At 45.4% G+C, this 25,255-nt stretch overlaps 1 protein-coding gene across 2 annotated transcripts in view; it reads right to left on the bottom strand.

Moving 5' to 3' along the window:
* The window catches only part of LOC140128412 (uncharacterized), a 35,788-nt gene that overhangs the window by 4,429 nt on the left and 6,104 nt on the right, over positions 1-25,255 (bottom strand). The window contains exon 1 of one of the 2 annotated variants that reach the window (XM_072150116.1): positions 1,666-5,832. The exons of the other annotated variant lie outside the window; for it this stretch is intronic. Coding sequence (XP_072006217.1) covers positions 4,211-5,119 — 909 coding nt within the window. The 5' untranslated portion in view covers positions 5,120-5,832 and the 3' untranslated portion in view covers positions 1,666-4,210. Of the gene's footprint in view, positions 1-1,665; positions 5,833-25,255 lie in introns of those variants that run through there. 2 annotated transcript variants of the gene reach the window in all.

The raw sequence follows: 25,255 nt of genomic DNA, 5'->3' as shown, positions 1-25,255 counted from the left end.
GCTGGGTGCAAGCCCCATAGGGGGGAGTGGCTAGGAGGGCCTACAAGGATACTGATGAGCAAGGCGGAGTGGTCTGATGCACTGCGCAGGCAATATGATACTTGAGACGAACCAAGCCTGTGTCTAGGCCGCTTGTGCGATCCAAGGAGGGATTAGGGACTGTATTGAAGTCTCCTATGCCGAGGACTGGACTGGGAGGCTGGATATTAGGTGCAGCACGGCTGGATCAAAGGGACATAGATTGACGCTATTGTGAAGGTAAAGCCCCATAGGGCACAATGTATGATTACATACCGTCCGAAGTGATCCGGTGCTACCTGTATGACTTCTATGGAAAGTGCTTTAGATATGAGTATAGATACTCCCCTAGCGTAGACAGAGTAGGAGGAATGATAACCTCTAGCCACCCATGCCCGCTTCAGAGATAGGACTTTCTGACCCGTATGGTGTGTCTCTTGGATACATACAATGTTGGGGGCCTGACGCTTAATGACATCTAACATCAGGGCCCTTTTGAATTTGGAGTTGAGTCCCCTCACATTCCAACTCATTACTTTAAGGGAAGACATATTAGCGGAAGGGAAAGGGGTGTGGGGAAGGAGACAACCAAGCATTCATCCTTTCATACCACAGAGACACAGACAGACAGACAACAGAGAACATATCCAGTATAACCAGAACCGAACGAACAATCCCAAGATTGTGAACCCCCTGTCTAACACCTGTAAAGGAGATTGCACTGGTTTCAGACGCCATCTTGACTACGGTCCGCCATCTTAAATACAGCAGATATGTTCGCTGACCAATGTCCAGTTAAATTCATAATTCAAACTTCATTTTATGTAACCCATTTGCTGGCCTGCCAACTAATTCCCTTTGACATTTAATGAGAAGCCAGTCTGTCCTTCATCTTTAGTTCAATATTATAATTCGCTTATCTCCTTCGTCTCAGGAAATTAGTATAAACAATATCTGTGTACAAGGTCCCTGAGAACTGAGCACAATTAATTAACTTTTTGTAGAATGTGCTGATGACCAATAGCTTTGCAGTATACTATTCACGCCTCTTTGATGACTCTTCTGTCTGTGATATTCTGCATTTTGAGATATTAAATGGGAGAAGATCTTTACATACACTAAAAGACAGACGTGTCTTGGTTTTTATGTTCAAGTTCCTAGTACCAGGACAACCATGAAAGGGTTAATTAGGACTCACCTTACAAAAGTCAAGAGGGCTGTGGGGCCCTGCAAAAAATCCCTATCACACTCTAACAGCAGTAGTGTAGATCTAACCCTAACCCTAACTAACAGTCAAATAGTAGAACAGTGGTCCCTAACTCAAGACAAACCTACACCATTTGTCCGGTGACCCCCAACCCTCAATGTATATATAAACAGGAGATTGTTAGGCAGCCATATTTAGAGAGAGCAAAAGAGAAGATAGGGGAGGGGGGAGGAAAAAGAAAGGAGGGACACATAGAGAGGGAGCGGTAACAGGATGCGGTAGGGGGGAAAGGGAGTAGGAGAAGGTGGGAGAGGGGGAAGTGCCATATGTGGTGCAGAGGCCAAGTTGACCAAAAGAAAAAGCAAATCAGTCAACGGGTAGAATTTGCAAGGCGCGAGCCCCAATGTAAAGCAATATTAGAAAGCGAGAATTAGACTCACCGGTAATTCGTTTTCCATCTAGTCCACCGTGACGGCCAACCTGGAGGATTACCCCTTGACCTCTGCAGGGACAGGAAGAAGAGAGGTTAAATATCCCTCCCTCTGCATCCCTCGCCAGTGTTCTACCAAATAATTACACCAAGGAAGGATGCAAGAGGTTTTATTAGCATGTTACTCCACATACAATAAAAAACCATATAATAACATTTGTAAGGGTTGGGAAAAAATCCAGGCCGTCATGGTGGACTAGATGGAAAACGAATTACCGGTGAGTCTAATTCTCGCTTTCCATGACGGCCCACCTGGAGGTATACGAGATAACTTGGGGAATTTTTAGGGAGGGACTACTGTTTGTAGAACTTTTCTACCAAATGATAAGTCCTTGACAGAATGTAAGTCCAATCTGTAGTGTTTTGCAAAGGTTGTGGAACTGGACCAAGTTGCAGCTTTACAGATTTGGTCCAGGGATGCTCCTGCTCGCTCTGCCCAGGAAGTGGCCACTGCCCTGGTAGAGTGGGCTTTAAGGTTTGTAGGAACTTCTAAGTTTTGGATAGTATAACAGTCCCGGATAGTCTGTCTAATCCAGCGGGCGATGGTGATCTTCAACGCTTTCCTCCCCCTGTTCTTGCCCTAGAACTGAAGAAACAAATTTGAATCTTTCCGCCAGCTATTAGTTATTTCGAGATAGTGAAGCACTATTCTTCTCACATCTAAAGTATGCCATTTAGCTTCTCCTGAAGATTTGGGATTTTGGCAAAAGGAGGGGAGGATAATTTCCTGGTTACGATGAAAGTCTGTTGTTACTTTGGGCAGGAAATTTGGATCAAGCATTAAGGATATTCTAGCATCCGTAATTTTCAGATAGGGTTTGTTTATGGAGTGCTTGGATTTCCCCCAGCCTTCTAGCTGTTGTTATAGCAACTAGAAAGGCGGTTTTTAAGGTGATATTTTTAATACTTGCGTCCTCTAGAGGCTCGAAAGGACCTCGTACAAGGCCATTCAGGACTATTGATAAGTCCCAGGGAGGAGTCCTGATGGGACATTTAGGACTAAGTCTAGTGGATACTCTAATAAAACGTCTTACCCACCTATGGTCAGTCAGAGAGACATCAAAGAAGACGCTGAGGGCTGAGACTTGAACCTTTAACGTGCTGGTCTTAAGGCCTTTAGACAACCCTGCTTGAAGAAACTCCAATATCTGCTGTATGTTAGGAGAAGACAGATTAGGGATTTCAGGATGGCAAAAGGATACAAATCTTTTCCAGATTTTGTGGTAGATCCCTGAAGTAACTGGCTTTCTACTTGCCTGTAATGTTGCAATGACTTCTTCTGAGAGACCTTTAGCTTTCAGCATTTGTTTCTCAGGATCCAGGCTGATAGATGGAATGACTCTGGATTGGACCCTAACCGACCCCTGATATAGGAGATCCTTCCTTTGGGGGAGAATGACTGGTTCTTCTAATGCCAACTGTGGCAGAAGGCATCTAGAAGGTAGTCTGGGGTGTTCTTTTGCAAGGAGAAGTAGTGATCTGCTTTCCTGTTCTCCCTGGTGGCAAATAGGTCTATTTGCGGTATTCCCCATTTTCGACTCAAGTGGGAGAATACCTCCTTGTTTAGGCACCACTCGTGGGGATCTAGAGTGTACCTGCTCAGGAAATCTGCCTCTGTTTTCTGAGCCCTTCAGATGGACTGCCGTCAGAGAGAGGACATTTTCTTCTGCCCAAAGAAAGATCTTTTTTGATAATTTTAGTAGAGATGTGGACTGTGTGCCCCCTTGGCGTTTGAGGTAGGCAACTGTGGTCGTGTTGTCCAATAGTATTTTGAGGTTTTTGCCCTGTAATTGTTCCGAGCAGACCTTCAGGGTTTCCCAGACCGCCTTCAGTTCTTTGTAGTTTGAGGACCTGTTTATTTCTGACTGGGACCATTGACCCTGAACCAATTTTCCCGTAAGTTTTGCTCCACATCCTGTCTTGCTTGCGTCTGTCAAAATGGATGTTACTGGCCAATTGCTCCATTTTAAGCCCCTGGTAAGATTTTCTTCTGTCTTCCACCAGTGTAGAGAATTTTTTACCCATAGGGGAATGTTGATTTATTTCTCCAGATGGTTTAAATTCTTGTCCCAAGATGAAAGAATCCAATTCTGAGGTCTCTTGAATGGTTTTGAGCCCAGGGAACACCGGCTATACAGGACGTGAGAAGGCCCAGGAGTTTCATGGCCTCTCTGATCGAACATTTCCGGTTGCTTTGGAACATCGACACCTGTAAAACAAGATTTTTGACCTTCTCTTCTGGGAGAAGAGAGTATTGGTGCACTGAGTCCAGTAAAATTCCTAGAAATTTTAACTTGGTGCTTGGCTGAAGATTTGATTTTTCGAAATTTATTATCCAACCTAAGTGTTCTAGGATTGCTATTGTCGTGTCTCTTTGGAACACCAGGGTTTCCTCTGATTTGGAGATTAGAAGGAGATCGTCTAAATAAGGGATCAGTAGTATGTTCTTTTGCCTTAAGACTGCTACCACCTCTGCCATTATTTTTGTAAACAGTCTAGGAGCCGAGGAGATCCCGAATGGTAGAGCTCTGAACTGAAAGTGCTTTACCTGGTTTTCTGGGGACAAGATCGCGAATCTCAGGTATCTTTGAGAGAAGGGATGGATTGGGACGTGGTAATACGCGTCTTTCAGGTCGATGGTGCATAGAGCTGCTCCTTTTGGGATTAGTGGTGTTGTGGACTTTAGGGAATCCATCTTGAATCTCCTGTATTTGATATGGGTATTTAGATTTTAAGTTTATAATCATTCTGTAAGCTCCGTTCGGCTTCTGAACTAAGAAGAGGAGAGAGTAGAATCCTTTCTTTTGTTGATGAGGAGGTACAGGAGATATTACATCTTTGAGTAACAGAGACTGGACTTCTTCCCACATAAGAAGCATCTGCTGAGATGATGTTCTTGTTGTCACAAACGTATGAGGAGGAGGAGTGCTCAACTCGATCTTGTAGCCTTCCCGAATGACTTGTAGAAACCATGTATTCCTTATATATTGTTGCCACTGAGCGGGGAAAAGAGCTAGTCTTCCCCCCACCCTGGCGTCATTGTCTTCGGGCAGGGTTGGGTTGGGTACTCTGGAAGGAACTGTAACCTCTACCTCTACCTCCTTTTGTGTAGCTCCATCTGCCTTGTTTACCTTTTCCGCGGTAGGACGGAGCTTTGTCACGGGAATCACGAAAGGAGTGTCTCTTCTGTCTGGGTTCTGGAAAGCCTTTTTTCCTATCCGCAGCTTTCTCCAGAATCGTGTCCAATTCTGGACCAAATAGGAACTCGCCAGTAAAAGGTATGCCACATAAATTTGATTTTGACCTAAAGTCTCCCGACCATTGCTTGAGCCAGAGGGCTCTACGGGCGACATTAGAGAGTGCACCTTCTTTGGCGGAGAATCTGACGCATTCCCCTGATGCATCTACAATAAAGGTGGTTGCTAGTTTTAACAGAGGGAGAGACTCTAGAAGTTTTTCTCTCGAGGTTCCATTGATAATTTGGTTCTCTAACCCGTTTAACCAACAGGTCATTGTTCTGGCGACAGATGTAGTTGCGATATTTGCCTTTAGATTCAGCATTGCTGATTCCCAGGTTTTCTTTCAGATTTGCGATCCATGGGGTCCTTAAGCTGAGTCGCATCCTCGAAAGGGAGGTCAGTCTTCTTTACCACTTTCGTAACCTGGATGTCCACTTTCGGAATTGAATTCCAATTTTTTTTATTTTTCCTCGTCAAACACAAGTCTATTCCTGAAGTCTTTTGCTACCGATAGCCGTTTCTCTGGGTCTTTCCACTCTTCCCGGATAAGGTCTTCCAGTACATTATTGACTGGAAACACTCTTTTCTTTTTTGCCTTTAGATAAACGAAAAGTTCGTCCTGTACGGACTTTGTTTCCACGGGTTCTTCAACATTCAGTGTTTCCCGGACCGCCCTTAGTAAGGTGTCCAGGTTATCCATAGAGAAGAGGAATCTAGTGTCATTCCTCTGTTCCTGGCTGTCTAGCAGCTCCTCTTCACCACCTTGGTAGGTACAGGAAGCCCTATCAGGATCTGAATCCATTTCCTCCAGATTGGGTTCAGAGGGTTTGAACCTTTTTGGAGGAATTCCTTCGGAAAGGAGGGATGCAACAGTGCTTTTTAATTCCGATTTAAACATAGATCTCATCTCATCCATGAAGGATGCTTTTTCCTCGCGCATTATGTTATCCACACAATCTTTGCACAACGGTTTTTTGTAGGACTCTGGAAGTTTGTTAAAACACATGTTGCATCTACGGGATGGAAGAGTCTTAGTTTTTGACTTGTCTTCTTTTCTTTCCTCTTTTTTATCCACTTCTCTTTTTTTTTTTTCTCCTAGGTGTAAGAAGAAACATGAGGATGTATAGGGGATGTATGTATATACAGGGCCCCCCCTCCACAATTCCGCCCTTCAGACCCCCTTAACTTACAGATATCCGAGGAAGGGGGACTGGGTCCATGTTCCTGTGGACAAGGGAGGAGGTAGAGGTGTAAGTGGAGCGGTGACAAGTACAACAAAACGCCAGCCTTGGGACACATCTTACTAACCTGCGCCTTGTGACACACTTAGAAAGAAAAACCTGCTAATGTCCTGGTAGCAAGAGAGATCTCTAGTAGACTCTCCGCTTTTTAAACTCACCGCTTCCACGCTCCTGACTCCCGAACGCCAATGACGAGAGGGCCGGCGTCACTTCCGGTGCGACGCGCGGACCGGAAGTCGTCATCGGGCCCTGTGGAACGCATACCGGAAGTCGTCATCGGCCTTGTGGAACGCATACCGGAAGTTGACGTCATACCTTGTGGAACGCGGCTGCGTTCCACCGTCAGGAGCCGGAACATGAGGTGCTGCCATAGATCACCGAGGGACCGCAGGGATCACACCTAATACCCCTCCACGATGTTGGCCAGGAAGGAAACCGATCGAGGCCCGGAGAGGAGAGGATCTTAGCACCAGGTACCGCGCCTCCAAGGCGTCCCCCTCCACTCCCACCCCCCTGACCTGTGTAGGGACAGGAAGAACACTGGCGAGGGATGCAGGGGGAGGGACATTTAACCTCTCTTCTTCCTGTCCCTGCAGAGCTCAAGGGGTAATCCTCCAAGTGGGCCGTCAGGGGGGACGTCATGGAAAATCAAAACAGTGATTTGGAACCCCTTGACGTCTATTCAGGACAGAGTCCATGCATTGTCAGAGCATATCAGATAAAAGGATATCGGTCCAGTCACTCAGTAGGTGCGGGCCTTCCAGCAGTTGCCCAAGGTGCTGCATCAACCCAATGGAGGGCTTCAGTAGGGCAGGTGAAGAATCGAGTCTTCTGGCCGTCCACAATTTGGAGCTTGGAAGGGTACATCATGGGGTATTTATGCCCCTTGTCACGGAGGCGGGCATGAACTTCGGTGAACTGTGCACGCTGTTTCCTGACTGATGCAGAGAAATCAGGGTAAAAGGACACTCTGCTGTTGGCATACCGAATTTCTCCCTTGGTACAGACCGCCCTGAGGATAGAGTCCCTGTCCCTAAAGTGCAGCAGCCGGGCCAGGAAGGGTCTTGGATTGAGCTTTCTGCTGAAGAACGGGGTTCTCCACTTTTTCGGGGAGGCCGACCACTCGGACGTTGTTCCATCGCAGACGGTTTTCGAGGTCATCAGCTCGGTCGATGGATGCAGACATTTGGCGCTGAAGCTCTCTGATCTGTGTCAGCATAGGCCTCTGGACGTCCCCCACCTCAGATATTCTGCTGAGAACGGAGCTCCCACTATCCCATCACGCTGACCTACCAAGTACTGTGTGGAAAGACCACAGAACGGGGCTAATAACTACCCCACAGCTCACCGTAGTATACCGGGTGTATGGAGCGGTATCTGCTTCGGAGCTCACAGAAAGTGAACGCCGCGCCAGAGGAGTATCATAGTATATAAGGCTGGAAGGAGACGCAAGTCCATCAAGTCCAACCTTTAAGAATTAAATAAATGTTTTATCCCCATAACCCGTGATATTTTTTCTCTCCAGAAAGGCATCCAGGCCTCTCTTGAACATGTACATAGAGTCCGCCATAACAACCTCATGCGGCAGAGAGTTCCATAGTCTCACTGCTCTTACAGTAAAGAACCTTTGTCTATGGTGATGGTAAAATCGCCTCTCCTCTAGGCGTAGAGGATGCCCCCTTGTCCTGGTCACAGGCCGAGGTATAAAAAGATCTTTGGAGAGATCCTTGTACTGTCCGTTCAGGTATTTGTAAATTGTAATGAGGTCTCCCCTCAGTCGTCTTTTTTCTAAACTGAATAATCACAAATTTTTTAATCTGTCAGTGTATTCTAGTTCCCCCAATCCCCTAATAATCCTGGTTGCTCTCCTCTGCACCCGTTCCAGCTCTACTATATCCTTTTTATACACTGGTGCCCAAAACTGTACACAATATTCCATGTGTGGTCTGACCAGGGATTTGTATAAGGGCAGAACTATGTCTTTATCATGAGAATCTATTCCTCTCTTGATACATCCCATAATTTTATTTGCTTTGGCAGCAGCTGCCTGGCTCTGGTCACTAAAATTAAGTTTACCATCCACCAATACCCCCAAGTCCTTTTCAGCTTCAGTTTTACTAAGTAATTGACCGTTTAGTACATAATTATACTTTGTTTCCATGGCCCAAGTGCATAACTTTACATTTATCTACATTAAACCTCATCAACCATTTCTCTGCCCATCCCTCAAGCTTCCACAAATCCCTCTGTAATGCTAAACTATCAACCTCAGTATTTATTACTTTACACAGCTTAGTATCATCTGCAAATATTGAAACTTGACTGTGTAAACCCACTACAAGGTCATTAATAAAAATATTAAAAAGAAGTGGCCCCAATACTGACCCCTGTGGCACTCCACTGGTAACATCAACCCAATCTGAGAATGTGCCATTAATGACCACCCTCTGTTTTCTATCACTAAGCCAATTACTTACCCAAAATACACAGATTTTCTCCTATTCCCAGCAGTCTCATTTTATATACCAACCTTTTATGTGGCACGGTGTCAAATGCCTTTGAAAAGTCCAGATATACAACATCCACAGCGTCCCCCAGATCCAGTCTTGAACTTACCTCCTCGTAGAAACCAATCAGATTAGTCTGACAGGACCGATCTCTCATAAACCCATGCTGACGGTGGGTTATAAGGTTGTGCACAGTGAGATACTCCAGGATCCAGGGATCCAGAAACCCCTCAAATATTTTCCCCACCACAGCAGTTAGACTCACGGGTCTCAGTGAATCTTCAAATATTAAAAATAACGGTTTGTCTATCACCGTACATAATTCATGCAGAACCCGGGGGTGTATGCTATCTGGCCCAGGTGATTTATCTATCTTAGTGGATGCGAGGCGGCGCCGTACCTCTTCCTGGGTTAAACTGTTGACATTATAAAAAGAATTAACATTATTCCTCATTGTGTCTTCCACCAGGGGATTTTCCTGGGTAAAGATAGTTGAGAAGGCGACATTCAGTAGATTGGCCCTTTCCTCATCTCCTTCCACCATGACCCCCATGTTATTTCTAAGGGGACCCACACTCTCTGTCTTTAGTTTCTTATCATTTATATACTTGAAAAATAATTTGGGATTATTTTTGCTCTCCCAGGCAATATTTCTCTCAGTCTCTATTTTTGCGGCCTTTATCTGCTTTTTACAGGATTTATTTTTCTCTCTATAATCCTGTAATGCCTCATCGCTACCTTCATGTTTTAGCACCTTAAACGCTTTATCTTTCTCGCTTATTGCTTTCCTTACAAGACTAGTTAGCCACATAGGGTTTTTCTTGTTCCTTTTATGCTTTTTCCCATAAGGTATGTGTTTCTCACAGGACTTTTTCAGAATATATGAGAAAAAGTCCCATTTTGGGGGGTGGGGGGGGCTTCTGTCTTTGAGAACATTATCCCAGTCTATGCCTTAAAGGTCTTCCATTAGGTGCTGAAAATTTTCCCTCCTAAAGTTTAGAGTGTTGGTTGCCCCTTCACTAATGCTCTTAGTAAAGCGTAATACAAAATCAATATTATGATCACTATTCCCCAGGTTCCCCCCAACCTGTAGTTTTGATACCCTATCAGGTCTGTTGGTAAGGATAAGGTCCAGCAGTGCCCCCCCTCTTGTTGGCTCCAGGACTTGTTGCGACAGGTAATTGTCTTTTGTTGTTGACAAGAACCTGCTGCCTTTGAAGGACCTGCAGGTTTCTGCCCCCCAGTCGATATCTGGGTAATTGAAGTCTCCCATGATAAGTACTTCACCTTGCTTTGAAGCCACATCCATTTCACTTATCAGCATTTCCTCTGCTGCCTCCATTATATTTGGAGCCTTATAACAAACCCCTAGTAATATTTTATTATTCTTTTTCCCTCCCCTTATCTCCACCCATAGGGACTCCACATTTGCGTTACTGATGTCATCTCACAGGACGGGCTTGAGGCAAGAATTCACATATAAACAAACCCCTCCCCCTTTTTATTTATACGATCCTTTCTAAAAAGACTATAACCATCTATAGTAACAGCCCAGTCATAGCTACTGTCCAGCCATGTCTCGCTGATACCCACTATATCATATTTCCGCTCCAACATCAAGAGTTCCAGTTCCTCCATTTTGTTTGTGAGGCTTCTGGCATTTGTGTACATGCACTTTATATGGTTTTCCCTGTCCGTATTCCTTTTGTCCTTATTCCCCAATCTCATTCCAGCCCCCCTTCCTCCCCCATGGACTATGACTCTTCCCAGCTCTCTATGTACACTGTCTATTTGCCCTGCACAAGTGTAGTTGCCCTCCCCCCAGGTCTCTAGTTTAAACACTCCTCCAACCTTCTAGCCATTTTTTCCCCTAAAACAGCGGCCCCCTCCCCATTGAGGTGCAGCCCATCCCTACTGTAGAGCCTGTAGCCGACAGAAGAGTCAGAGCTGAACCTAGCGTGCTCGCACAAAATGGCAGCGGCCGCCACAGCAGCGCATTCAGCCATTGTAGGAGTGGAGGTCAGTACAGATGGCAGGGACAGAAAGGAAGCAATGAGCCTGACTAAAGCAGCCCCTGACTCGTCCCGGCAATTAGACATTCTGAGCGTTGACTACAAATAGCTGGCGGTGGAGGTGGAAAATGCTAGAATTGACATAATGCCCACTTTGAAGATATAAAGTCCAGGATTGCTATGTTGCTCTCTGCCAAAGGAGGTTGTTATGGAGGACTCTGTGTACATGTTCAATAGAGGCCTGGATGCCTTTCTGGAGAGAAAAAATATCACGGGTTATGGGGATAAAACATTTATTTAATTCTTAAAGGTTGGACTTGATGGACTTGTGTCGTTTTCCAGCCTTATGTACTATGATACCCGACAGTAAGTCAAGTAGCCCGCGGACACACACACACACACACACACACACACACACATCCAAAATGGCCAGGCTAGTGCTCATAAACCATCAGTGGTTTGCCCCGGGCATTACTACCCTGTCACTACAGTAGTGAAAGCCTGTCTGTGTATAGTATAGTCTGTGCCCACCACAACCTGGGTAAGGTGGTAACCCAACAGAAGGTGACACCGAAGATAGCTACCAAAAATTGGTACGTAGGAATACGTGCTTGTGTAAATTGTTCTCTTTCCAGGGTGGCCAGAAGCTTCTCCCACGACCAAGGCTACTGCCAGAGCTGCAGCCAAGAAGTTGGCAAGTGAGATTTTTCTGCAGGTTTGGACTTCCAGAGACCATAGAGTCCGGTCGCAGAACCCACTTCACTGGACAGGTAAAGACCTGAAGCCATGTCCCTTCTGGGTGTAGAACAGGCCTTGCACACCCTTTACCTTTCCCAAGTTAGTGGTGGGGTTGAGAGACTAAACGGCACTCTTAAGTTAGAGATCCGGAAGGCCATGGAAGAAGCAGGGAAACCATGGCGCGAGTGCCTTCCTGCTGCCCACCATTCAGTTAGGACCACCCTTAAGAGGAAGATGGGATTGGCCCCCTTTGAGATACTTTTTGGCTGTGCACCCAGGCTAAGCCCCTACTTCCCACAGACCATATAGGTGATGGCAGGAAACAAGGTGGAACATGCCATACAGTTGAGCCAGGCCTTGGAAAAGGTCAGCAAAAGAGTTTCTGATTCCTTTTCAGATCCAGACAGAGACCTCAGGCCGCCTAACCTGAAGCCTGGACTCTACGTGGTGGTAAAGAGACACCAGAGAGAGTCTGGAGCCTCGCTACGACAGACCTTTCCAAGTCCTGCTGACCAATGACATGTCTGTGAAGCTAGAGGGAAGCCAGCATGCTTCCATGCTTTCTATAGCATACTTACTTATTCTTCTTGCTAGCTGGTCTCTTATGACTGACTATATGCTCAGGGACACCCCAACCATGACTATCACTGTAACTATAGGGGTGACTGTATGCTCAGGGACACCCCAACCATGACTATCACTGTAACTATAGGGGTGACTGTATGCTCAGGGACACTCCAACCATGACTATCACTATATCTATAGGACTGACTGTATGCTCAGGGACACCCCAACCATGACTATCATTGTATCTATAGGACCGACCAGGATGCCCCCAGGGTAGGAGACTTTACCTACGGTTGGTTCAGACAATGACCTTCTTTACCATTGACAGCACAGGTAGCCCTGTATTAGCAGTGTCCAGTGTACAGGATTTGTGGGGACAGGAGAGTCAGGTAAGCCTAGAGGCTGGGAAGGCGAGTGTACGGTGATAAAGTTTGTGCATTCCTTCCTCGTCATCCCCAAGGATTTTTGATCAGACACATAAAGGAAAGGTAGAGAATCCCAAAGGATTCTGGAGGTCTGAGAGAAGCACCTAGATGACAACGTTTATATAGATACAGTGGGAGCACCAAGGGGGGTCCCAGATGAGTTCAAGGCCCACAATCAGATATGGGCAGGTCAATTATTCCCCAGAGAGCTATGAGCAAAGATGTTGGTTGGGTTAACTGTTTTTATTGTAATCAGAGATTTCTGAATTATATCCAAGATGCTTTCCAGAACCGCACGGCTTTGGACATGATCCTTGCTGAGAAGGGAAGAGTCTGTAAGATGGTGGGAGCGGCTTGTTGCATGTACATCCCGGATGACATCCCCCCCCCCCCTATGGATCCATTACCCATGCACTTGAAAAGATTGAAGGACTGTCCAGGGAACCTCAAGAGAAACTCTGGAGTATCCTTCAGTGGTTGTGGTTCCTTTGTGGTTGGGGGATTGGAAGGGTTTCCTTTAAGTGGGGGTGAAATTGGGGATTGTGATTTTGCTCTCGTCACTTATTGCGTGTTGTGTGGTCCCCCTCATCAAGTCCACCAAGTATCATGGGTATCAGTAGTTAGACAAGCCAAATCCCTCTGAGATCAACCACCCCTGAAACATATCAAACAGCCTCCTGGAGTAGGGAGAGGTAGGGAAAAAAGAGAATTATTCTCACCGTTAATTCGGTTTCCATTAGTCCACCATGACGGCCCCAACTGGAGGATGACCCTTGACCTCTGTAGGGACAGGAAGCAGAGAGGTTAAATACCCCACCCCGGCATCCGTACTCCAGTGGCTACCAAATAACTACACCGGCCTTGGATGCAACCCATTTATTTTATGTTATTATTGCACACAGAACAACAGGTAACTTAAATTTTTGAAAATTCAGGGTGGGAATATATATGGGCCGTCATGGTGGACTAATGGAAACCGAATTAACGGTGAGAATAATTCTCCTTTATCATAGCGTCCCCCATGACGGCCCCAACTGGAGATGTACCAGATAAGTAATTTTTTAGGGGGGGACAACAGCTTGTAAGACCTTCCTTCCGAAGGACTGGTCTCTAGCACTCTGAATATCTAGCCTATAATGTTTGGCAAAGGTTAGATGAGTTGCCCAGGTAGCTGCTTTACATATGTCCTCTATTGAGGCCCCACGTTTCCCAGCCCAAGAGGCTGCCACTCCTCTGGTTGAATGGGCTCTAATAGTCCCTGGAATGTCCAAGTTATTGGCATTGTAAGCTTCCTTGATGACAGTCCGGATCCATCTAGCAATGGATGCTTTTGAAGCTTTTTTGCCTTTGTTTCTTCCTTTGAACTGTAGTAAAATGTTGTCATGTTTTCTCCAGGACTTGGTAACTTCAAGATAATGCAGGAGACATCTTCTGACATCCAATGTATGCCATTCCCATTCTTTAGCATGTTTTGGGTTCTGACAAAAGGAAGGTAGAATAATCTCTTGATTACGGTGAAAAGATGAGGCTACCTTGGGTGTGAAGGTTTTATCTAACATTAGTACAACCTTGTCCTCATACATTTTGAGATAGGGCTCTTTAATCGACAAGGTTTGAATTTCTCCTAAACGCCTAGCGGTTGTTATAGCTATAAGGAAGGTGAGCTTTAACGTCAGTTCTCTAAGATTAACCGTTTCTAGGGGTTCGAATGGTATTTTCGTGAGGTAATCTAGTACTAATGAGAGATCCCAATTGGGGATATTCTGTTTTATATGTGGTCTTAGTCTACTGGTAGCTTTGACAAACCTTTGGATCCATCTGTTTTCTGCTAGTGGGGCATCGAAGAATGTGCTGAGGGCGGAAATCTGGACCTTTAAAGAGCTTGTTTTAAGGCCCTTGTCAAATCCCGCTTGCAGGAAGTCTAGCACCTGTGAAATATTTGGGGATAGTTGGTTAGGAGGAGTCCTGTCACAAAAGGATACGAATCTTCCCCATATCCTGGAGTAGATTTTGTGAGTAACCGGCTTGCCTTGAGCGTGGAAATTACCTTATTTGATAACCCCTTGGATATCAACAACATCCTTTCAGGATCCATGCCGAGAGCTGGAGAGCCTGTGGGTCTGGATGGTATACTGGACCCTGGAACAGAAGGTCGTTTAGAGGTTCCAGCCTGATAGGTTCTTCCAACGCCATCTTCCCTAACCACGGAAACCAGTTCCTTTTGGGCCACCAGGGAACAATGAGAATAACTCTGGCTTGATCCACTCTGATTTTCTGAACCACTCTTGATATAAGAGGTATGGGGGGGAAATGCGTACATCAGAGGCCCGTTCCAGGACTGACTGAAGGCGTCCCTTTGACCAAATGGAGTCTTTGGTTCCAGAGAGAAGAAATGAGGAACCTTCGCATTTTTGCTGGAGGCAAAGAGATCTATTGCTGGTTGACCCCATCTTTGTGTGAGACGTGCAAAGATGTTCTCGTTCAAACACCACTCGTTTTGGTCTATGACTTGACGACTGAGATAGTCCGCTATCAAGTTCTCTTCCCCCTTTAGATGGGTGGTTGAGAGAGAGCAGATGTTGGTTTCTGCCCATGCAAAGATCTTCCCTGAGAGACTGAGGAGATCGGGGTTCCTGGTGCCCCCCTGATGTCGAAGGTAAGCCACAGTCGTGGTGTTGTCTGAGTATATCCTTATGTGTTTCCCCTTCAAACTTAGAGTGCTGGCTCTCAAGGTCTCTAGTACGGCTCTCATTTCTCTGTAATTTGATGAGCGGGATCTGATCAATTGTGGCCATAGGCCCTGAGTGGGACGACCTGCCACGTCTGCTCCCCAGCCTGACTGACTTGCATCTGTCTGGATATTTATTACTGGCCAGGGATGCCATGATACTCCTTTTGTTAGGTTTGAAGTGTTTTTCCACCAATCCAAGGATCGCTTGACCACTTCTGATATCCGTATTTTTTGATTCAGGTGCTGAGGATTTCTGTCCCAAGAAGCCAATAACCAGCTCTGAAGGGATCTTGTGTGGCTCTGGCTCCAATGTACACACTGAATGGCTGACGTCATAATTCCTAGGATCCTCATGGCTTCCCGTACTGTGTATTGATCTTTCCCCTGAAATATTGTAGTCTGTTGTATCAGCTTCATTATCTTCTCTGGTGGTAAGAAGGACATTTGCTGAACTGAGTCCAATAATGTTCCTAAAAAGACTACTTTTGTGCTTGGAGTTAGATTGGATTTCTCCAAATTTATCATCCAGCCTAACTGTTGCAGGATTAACATTGTGGCATTTCGGTGATGTATTAGTTCTTGTTTTGAACTGGCCACCACTAACAAATCGTCCAAGTAGGGTATGACTAATATCCCTTTTTTTCTCAGGAATGCTACCACTTCGATCATAATTTTTGTGAATGTCCTTGGGGCCGAAGAAATACCAAAGGGCAGCGCCTTGTACTGATAATGTACTTCTTCTCCCCTGGGTGATCGTACTGCGAATCTGAGAAATTTTTGTGAGTTTCGAATGGATTGGCACGTGGTAATATGCGTCTCTCAGATCTATGGTACACATAAAGGCACCCCGTTGGATCAGGACGGCTGCTGAGCTTACGGTTTCCATCTTGAACCTCCGGTAACGTATGGATCTGTTCAGGTTCTTCAGGTTGCAAATCATCCTGAATGTGCCGTTCGGTTTTTTTATCAGGAAGAGGGGAGAGTAGTACCCTTCTGTTAGATTTTCCTGAGTCACAGGGATGATGACATCCAGCTGTACCAGCTTTTGTATTTCTGACCAGAGCAAGGCTGAGAGATTTTCTGAGGGTTGTTCTGTCAGGACAAATTTTTTGGGAGGAAGAGAGGTTAGTTCTATATGGTAACCTTCTTGAAGAATACTTAGTATCCAGGGATTTGATGTTATCTGATCCCATTGCGAATGGAATCTCAATAATCTTCCCCCCACTCTGGCGTCATTGTTTCCTGTACGCCGGAGCGGAGTTACTGGCACTAAGTAGGAAGCCCCTTCCTCTTCCTCCTTTAGGGTAACTCCACTTACCCCGTTTACCTTTCCCTCTGTAAGCCTGTTTTCTATCTTTGGAGTCCCGAAAGGGCTGCTTCCTTGGATTAGTTCTTGATTAAGGAAAGCCTTTCTTCCTATCCGCTGCTTTTTCCAGAAGCGTGTCTAGTTCGGCACCAAATAGATATTCCCCTTCAAATGGAATACCGCAAAGTTTTGACTTTGACCTAAAATCTCCCGTCCATTGGCAAAGCCAGAGTAATCTCCTGACGGAATTAGATAGTGCTCCTTCTTTGGCGCTTAATCTTACTCCTTCTGCAGAAGCGTCTGCGATGAAGGCTGTAGCCGCTCTTAATGTGGGGAAGGTACTTAATAGCATCTCTCTAGGGGTGCCATCTCTAATATGACTCTCCAACTCGGTCACCCAGTGAAAGAGTGTGCGTGCCATGGATGTTGTGGCAATATTAGATTTTAAATTTAACATAGCACACTCCCATGTCTTCTTCAGAAGACTGTCTGCCTTCCGATCTAAGGGATCTTTAAGCTGGATCGCGTCTTCAAATGGTAGGTCCGTTTTTTTGGTCATTTTTGTGACCTGGATATCTACTTTAGGCGTAGAATTCCAAACTTTGGTTTCAGCTTCATCAAAGGAAAGACGGTTTTTAAAATCCTTAGATATGGAAATCCTGTTTTCAGGCTCCCTCCATTCTTCCAGTATCAATTCTTTGAGAGTGTTGTTAATTGGAAACACACGTCTCTTTTTTACCTTAAGAAGACCAAATAGCTCATCCTGGATAGTCTTGGTCTCCTCCACTTCTTCTATTTTGAGTGTATCTCTCATAGCTCTCAAAAGTGGCTCTAGATCTTCAGTTGCTAGCAGATATCTGGATTCCATTTTACTAGCTGAATTGGAGGGCCCAGGATCCATATCAACAGATTCTTTGGTTCCTTCAGAGTCCGATGCTGAAACCGACATGGATTCTATAATCCTTTGCCTTTTATGTGGAGGTTCTTGAGGTATAAATGCCGCCATGGATGTTGTAACTGATGTTCTAACTTCGTCTCTGAAGAAGTTACGCATCACATCCACGAATGAGACTCTCTCTTCTCTGAGCAAATTATCCACACAAGTTTTGCAGACTGGTTTTTTGTAGTCTGTGGGGAGCTTTTCTGAGCACATACTGCACTTTTTTGAAGTAGCCTTCTTAGTGCCCGACTCCTTAGCTCTCCCTTTATCCTTCTCCTTTTCCCTGGGATCCTACCAAGGAGAAGGAGGAGTAATTAGTCCTTAACCGGACACCTATGTGATAATATGGGGATATGTGGGTGACCCACCACCCTATCCCTAAATAACCCTACTTACAGGGTTCAAGGATATGAGGTCCATGTTTGAAGCCTCCACGCCATGCGCCTCCATATTCCCAATGGTGGAATCACTAATATCAGCAAGCCTAAACATTTAATAAAAATTACATGATAGCTTCTGACAGATTAAACAGCGATGTATAAGTGAAAGGGTACCTTAAGAAGCTTGAACAAAGGATATACCACACCAGTTCCTAAGAAAAATATACATTGGGATATAGACCTATATCATATATGGCATAATTGAGGCAAAATTCAGCATATAACCGACCTTGATGGCTGGGGAAATGCTTAGAATGGCGTCTGATCTTGAAAGTACCTGAGTCAGGACTGACATGCGATCATTAGACCTCAGATCAACGTGCATATCCCGCTTTTTGAATCTTACCGCTCCACGCTCCTGTTTCTGGGTCGCGCCATCATGACGTCACATCCGGTTTCATCATTTCCGGTGGACGTCATCACCAGAGTCGGACGGAGCCGGCACACGTGACCTTCGTGACGCGCTCCGGGTGTCCTTAGCTTCACGGAGCTGCGGGCAGAGCCGGAGAGATGTAGTCTCTTCTTGCGGCAGAGGAAAGTACCGAGGTCCGATCGAGGCCGAGACTACCTGGGGTAAGGGGAAAATCCCAGCGCCTATCATGATCCCCCCTCACCGTCCCAACTACTGGGGATGAGGAGAGACTTCTCTCTACTCCCTGCCCTGTGTAGGGACAGGAAGCCACTGGAGTACGGCTGCCGGGGTGGGGTATTTAACCTCTCTGCTTCCTGTCCCTACAGAGGTCAAGGGTCATCCTCCAGTTGGGGCCGTCATGGGGGACGCTATGGAAATATTTGATTCCCATATGTGAAAGTCCACTAACAGGGGTCTGCTGTCATCCAATTGGTGAAGAGTAGAGCGATGCACATATGGGCAGATCTGTAGGTCCTTCTAGGCTAAGCGTAGCCGAGAGAAATTCCAGGATTAAGGGGGGGGGGGAAATGTTAGGGTAAACCTAGATAATAGATCAAATCCTGTCATTTCTACTTGTTCTATTTTCCTAAAAGCATTGTAACAGAGACTTCATTATAAGATGGCGCCGGCATCGTGATCTTAACCAAAACAACCAAAGCTAAAGAATTTCAGAAATGCATTATCCTGACGTCAAGGAAGTTCTACAATCAAGAGACTACATGAGCTGGGAATTCTCCGCCCCCTTCTTTCCTAATTTCTATATAGATTTGTGGATCCAAATAAAGTTTGTGCAGTGCAGATTTGCCCGAGGCAATGATAGCATGAGTGAGATTTGAATAAGCAATTTGTCTGAATTAATCCTTACGATGTGCACACATGCTTATTAATTAGAAACACGCAGCCAACGCACCCTAAAAGAGGATAGTCCTAAATCCTACCTCAACATGGACAGAAAAGAAAAATTTACAAGATATTTCAACGCAAAATTGTGCAGATGGTGGATAAAGAACCTCGACTAACAAAAGAGTTCCATCTGTCCTGCAGTCCCCTACTATCCATCGGCGTCTGAATGTAAAGAGACTGTATGGTAGGAACCCAGGAAGACCCCACTTCTTCTTACACAGAAACATAAAGTCAGGCTGGAGTTTTGGCAGAATGTTCTCTGGTCAGATGAGACAACAGTATAGCTTTGTGGGAAAAGGCATCAACAGAGTTTAGAGGGAGGAAAAAAAAAAAAAAAGGCCTTCAAAAGGAAAGAGCCCGGTCCCTACAGTCAAACATGGTGGAGGTTCCCAGATGATTTGGGGTTGCTTTGCTGCCTCTGGCACTGGACTGCTTGACAGTGTGCATGGCATTATAAGGTCTGAAGACTACAACAAATTTTGCAGCATTATGTAGGGCCCAGTGTGAGAAGGCTAGGTCTCCCTCAGAGGTCATGGGTCTTCCAGCAGGACAAAGACGCAAAAACACACTTCAAAAAGCACTAGAAAATGGTTTGAGAGAAAGCACTGGAGACTTATAAAGTGGCCAGCAATGAGTCCAGACCTTTGGCAGTCGGGCAGGGGCCTCCGTCCGGACAGGAAGCTCCTGCCCATCACAGTATAGTGCTCGATACAGTCGGAAACGTGCGCTCGAGCACTATTATTGCAGGTGGAGCGATGTGGTCGGAAAACCACCCCGGCGCACATAGCTCTTTGAACTTGCATGCTCGGCCGCGTGATGATGTCATCATGCGGCAGTGCACCTTTTCCTGTCCGACAGCTGCAAGAAGAAAGAAGACGCGGGAGCCACAGGTGAGTATAGGATTTTAATTTTTTTTTTTAAATAGCAGTAAAAACATTGTGCCTAATAACTAATGGTGGGGAGGGGGGACATATAAAATAACTAATGGTGCGGGGGCAGCATAGGAAAGAAGACCTGGAGCAGTGGCCAAAGAAGAAATGTCTAAAACTCCAGCAGACCCTGAAGAAACTATGGATGGTTACCAGAAGCACTTGTCCACAGTTAATGGGGCAGATTTACTTACCCAGTCCTGTCGCAATCCCCGAGGAGCATTCGCCAAAGAGGATGAAGTCCAGCGCGATTCTTCAAGATCGTGCGCCCATTTTCCTGCGTGTGTCGCTTCCCCACTGAGGACCGCCGGAGTTCCCCTTCTTCCCGGCGCATGTGAGTGAATTGTCTTACGACACAATTTCAATAGTAAATCCTGTGCTTAGTCCGAATCAGTCGTGTTGTCCGTCAGCCACGGCCCCCCCCCCATTTGTGTCGCATGCAAGATTGCAGCAAATTCCGATCACGTGCGCCAAAAACCCGACTTAAATGCGGTGCAAATAGTCAGGAACCCGGACGAAAATGCACCGTGCGGACCCTTAGTAAATCTGCCCCATTGTGTCTAAAGGTTGTGCTACCAAGTATTAGGCTGAGGGTGCCAACACCTTTGTCCAGACCATTTTTGTTTTTTTTTGTAAAATAATCAATTATTTGACTTTTTTTCATTCTCTTTTTGTGTTTTTCATTGCAAGCAAAATAAATAAATATATTAATACCAAAGAATTAGTGATTGCAATCATTTTTCTGGAGGAAAACAAGTATTATCCGAGAGAAATGCAGGGAGGGGGGGGAGGGGGGGGGTCAATACTTTTGGCCACCACTGTAACCTATTCCGTTTCCTCTTGTAATATATACAATTTATCAACCGGGTCCATCTTGGGGACTTCTCTTTCAAGCCATTGCAAAAGAATATTAGCTGCTAAATAAAACTACCGTAATTTCCTCAGAAATATGGGTTCCCTGACAATAGTGAACTAAACAAAACCAGGGCTCTACATTGAGTTTTTTGGTTGTGTCCTCCATGTTTGTATAATCTATCACTTTTGACCAATCATTTAAAATAGATGGGCAGTTCCAGAGGCAGTGGCTGATATTTGCATTTATTTTATTGCATCTGGGGCGCTCCGGCTACATCACCAGAGCACATTGTCTTGTAATTTATCCAAACCCACCCCAGTCACCGGCTCTTTGCACTGTGGATGGACGTTTCCTGTGTTGGAAGAGGGGGAGTGAACAAATTCCATCACACGGTGCTCCAGTGATGTAGCCGGAGCGCACCAGGTTAAATAGCATCATTTTTATAACACTATATTGCCACAATCCCCAAATATTGAGTTCTAAAACTGTAAAACTGATGGCAGATGTCCTTTAGATTAGGTGCACACCAACAAAGTGCAAGGATGTGACGACTCCTATTTGTCACATGAGTTAGGGTGCATCTCTGGACCTTTCCTGCCATTACAGTCCTAAGCCAAAGCACCTTCCTTTCTCCAATGGGTGGAAGGAGAAATAGAAAAGAAGTCTGCCTGTCTATGGTGATGGTAGATCCTCCTCTTCTCTAGGTGTAGAGGAAGCCCCCTGTCTATGGTGATGGTAGATCCTCCTCTTCTCTAGGTGTAGAGGATGCCCCTGTCTATGGTGGTGGTAGATCCTCCTCTTCTCTAGGTGTAGAGGATGCCTCCTGTCTATGGTGGTGGTAGAACCTCCTCTCCTCTAGGTGTAGAGGAAGCCCCCTGTCTATGGTGAAGGTAGAACCTCCTCTCCTCTAGGTGTAGAGGAAGCCCCCTGTCTATGGTGATGGTAGAACCTCCTCTCCTCTAGGTGTAGAGGATGCCCCCTGTCTATGGTGATGGTAGAACCTCCTCTCCTCTAGGTGTAGAGGATGCCCCCTCTCTATGTTGATGGTAGAACCTCCTCTCCTCTAGGTGTAGAGGATGTCCCTGTCTATGGTGATGGTAGATCCTCCTCTTCTCTAGGTGTAGAGGATGCCTCCTGTCTATGGTGGTGGTAGAACCTCCTCTCCTCTAGGTGTAGAGGATGCCCCCTGTCTATGGTGATGGTAGAACCTCCTCTCCTCTAGGTGTAGAGGATGCCCCCTGTCTATGTTGATGGTAGAACCTCCTCTCCTCTAGGTGTAGAGGATGCCCCCTGTCTATGGTGATGGTAGAACCTCCTCTCCTCTAGGTGTAGAGGATGCCCCCTGTCTATGTTGATGGTAGAACCTCCTCTCCTCTAGGTGTAGAGGACGCCCCCTGTCTATGGTGATGGTAGAACCTCCTCCCTTCTAGGTGTAGAGGATGCCTCCCTTTCGCTACTATAAATAAACAAATAGTAAAAACCATACTGGTGTTCCTTATCGCCGCACCCCAAAATGTCCAAACAAAATATAGTAATGGTTAATCCTGGCGTTTAACCCTGTAAAGGCAAATAGGGTCCAAATTTTAGCCCCTTTTTTGCCATTTTGCACAAATGATGAAATCCACAGTGGAGAATGTGAATATGATTGATGGCTTCCCCACTGGTGACTGAGCAGTGTATCTGCTAGTGAGCTACGGATTCATTCAGTCTCTATGGGTTTGTGCTAATAGACGGCTGAATGATATTTTCAGTCTGTGCTACATTAACCCCTTCCCGACATTTGACGTAATAGTACTGCATCGCGGGAGGTGCGTTCCCGCAAAATGCAGTACTATTACGTCATGCTTCTGGCACCGACTCCTGAATGGAGCCGGCGCCAGAAGCTGCAGGTGTCAGCTATATATTATAGCTGACACCTGCCTCTAACCCGCGATCGGAGATTTCTCCGATCGCGGGTGTTAACCCCTGACATAGTATAGTATCATAGTATATAAGGCTGGAAGGAGACGCAAGTCCATCAAGTCCAACCTTTAAGAATTAAATAAATGTTTTATCCCCATAACCCGTGATATTTTTTCTCTCCAGAAAGTCATCCAGGCCTCTCTTGAACATGTACATAGAGCCGGCCATAACAACCTCCTGCGGCAGAGAGTTCCATAGTCTCACTGCTCTTACAGTAAAGAACCTTTGTCTATGGCGATGGTAGAATCGCCTCTCCTCTAGGTGTAGAGGATGCCCCCTTGTCCTGGTCACAGGCCTAGGTATAAAAAGATCTTTGGAGAGATCCTTGTACTGTCCGTTCAGGTATTTGTACATTGTAATGAGGTCTCCCCTCAGTCATCTTTTTTCTAAACTGAATAATCCCAAATTTTGTAATCTGTCAGTGTATTCTAATCCCCCCATTCCCCTAATAATCCTGGTTGCTCTCCTCTGCACCCGTTCCAGCTCTATTATATCCTTTTTATACACTGGTGCCCAAAACTGTACACAATATTCCATGTGTGGTCTGACCAGGGATTTGTACAAGGGCAAAACTATGTCTTTATCATGAGAATCTATTCCTCTCGATACATCCCATTATTTTATTTGCTTTAGCAGCAGCCGCCTGGCTCTGGTCACTAAAATTAAGTTTACCATCCACCAATACCCCCAAATCCTTTTCAGCTCCAGTTTTACTAAGTAATTGACCGTTTAGAACATAATTATACTTTTTGTTTCCATGGCCCAAGTGCATAACTTTACATTTATCTACATTAAACATCAACCATTTCTCTGCCCATCCCTCAAGCTTCCACAAATCCCTCTGTAATGCTAAACTATCGACCTCAGTATTTATTACTTTACACAGCTTAGTATCATCTGCAAATATTGAAACTTGACTGTGTAAACCCACTACAAGGTCATTAATAAAAATATTAAAAAGAAGTGGCCCCAATACTGACCCCTGTGGCACTCCACTGGTAACATCAACCCAATCTGAGAATGTGCCATTAATGCCCACCCTCTGTTTTCTATCACTAAGCCAATTACTTACCCAGATACACAGATTTTCTCCTATTCCCAGCAGTCTCATTTTATATACCAACCTTTTATGTGGCACGGGGTCAAATGCCTTTGAAAAGTCCAGATATACAACATCCACAGCGTCCCCCAGATCCAGTCTTGAACTTACCTCCTCGTAGAAACCAATCAGATTAGTCTGACAGGACCGATCTCTCATAAACCCATGCTGACGCTGGGTTATAAGGTTGTGCACAGTGAGATACTCCAGGATAGCATCTCTAATAAACGCCCTCAAATATTTTCCCCACCACAGCAGTTAGACTCACGAGTCTGTAGTTTCCAGGATCGCTATTTGATCCTTTTTTGTATATTGGTACCACATTTGCTATGCGCCATTCCTGTGGAACATAACCAGTCCTCAGTGAATCTTCAAATATTAAAAATAACGGTCTGTCTATCACCGTACATAGTTCATGCAGAACCCGGGGGTGTTTGCCATCTGGCCCAGGTGATTTATCTATCTTAGTGGATGAGAGGCGGCGCCGTACCTCTTCCTGGGTTAAACTGTTGACATTATAAAAAGAATTTACATTATTCCTCATTGTGTCTTCCACCAGGGGATTTTCCTGGGTAAAGACAGTTGAGAAGGCGACATTCAGTAGATTGGCCCTTTCCTCATCTCCTTCCACCATGACCCCCATGTTATTTCTAAGGGGACCCACACTCTCTGTCTTTAGTTTCTTATCATTTATATACTTGAAAAATAATTTGGGATTATTTTTGCTCTCCCTGGCAATATTTCTCTCAGTCTCTATTTTTGCGGCCTTTATCTGCTTTTTACAGGATTTATTTTTCTCTCTATAATCCTGTAATGCCTCATCGCTACCTTCACGTTTTAGCACCTTAAACGCTTTATCTTTCTCGCTTATTGCTTTCCTTACAAGACTAGTTAGCCACATAGGGTTTTTCTTGTTCCTTTTATGCTTTTTCCCATAAGGTATGTGTTTCTCACAGGACTTTTTCAGAATATATGAGAAAAAGTCCCATTTTTGGGGGGGGCTTTTGTCTTTGAGAGCATTATCCCTTAGTTGATGAAAATTTGCCCTCCTGAAGTTTAGAGTGTTGGTTGCCCCTTCACTAACGTGCTTAGTAAAGCGTAATACAAAATCAATGATATTATGATCACTATTCCCCAGGTTCCCCCCAACCTGTAGTTTTGATACCCTATCAGGTCTGTTGGTAATGATAAGGTCCAGCAGTGCCCCGCCTCTTGTTGGCTCCAGGACTTGTT

This window comes from Engystomops pustulosus, chromosome 4 (genome assembly GCF_040894005.1).
Source record: "Engystomops pustulosus chromosome 4, aEngPut4.maternal, whole genome shotgun sequence".
NCBI lineage: Eukaryota > Metazoa > Chordata > Amphibia > Anura > Leptodactylidae > Engystomops > Engystomops pustulosus.
The sequence above is the reverse complement of the archived record's forward strand: the minus strand, read 5'-3'. Positions and strand labels throughout refer to the sequence as shown.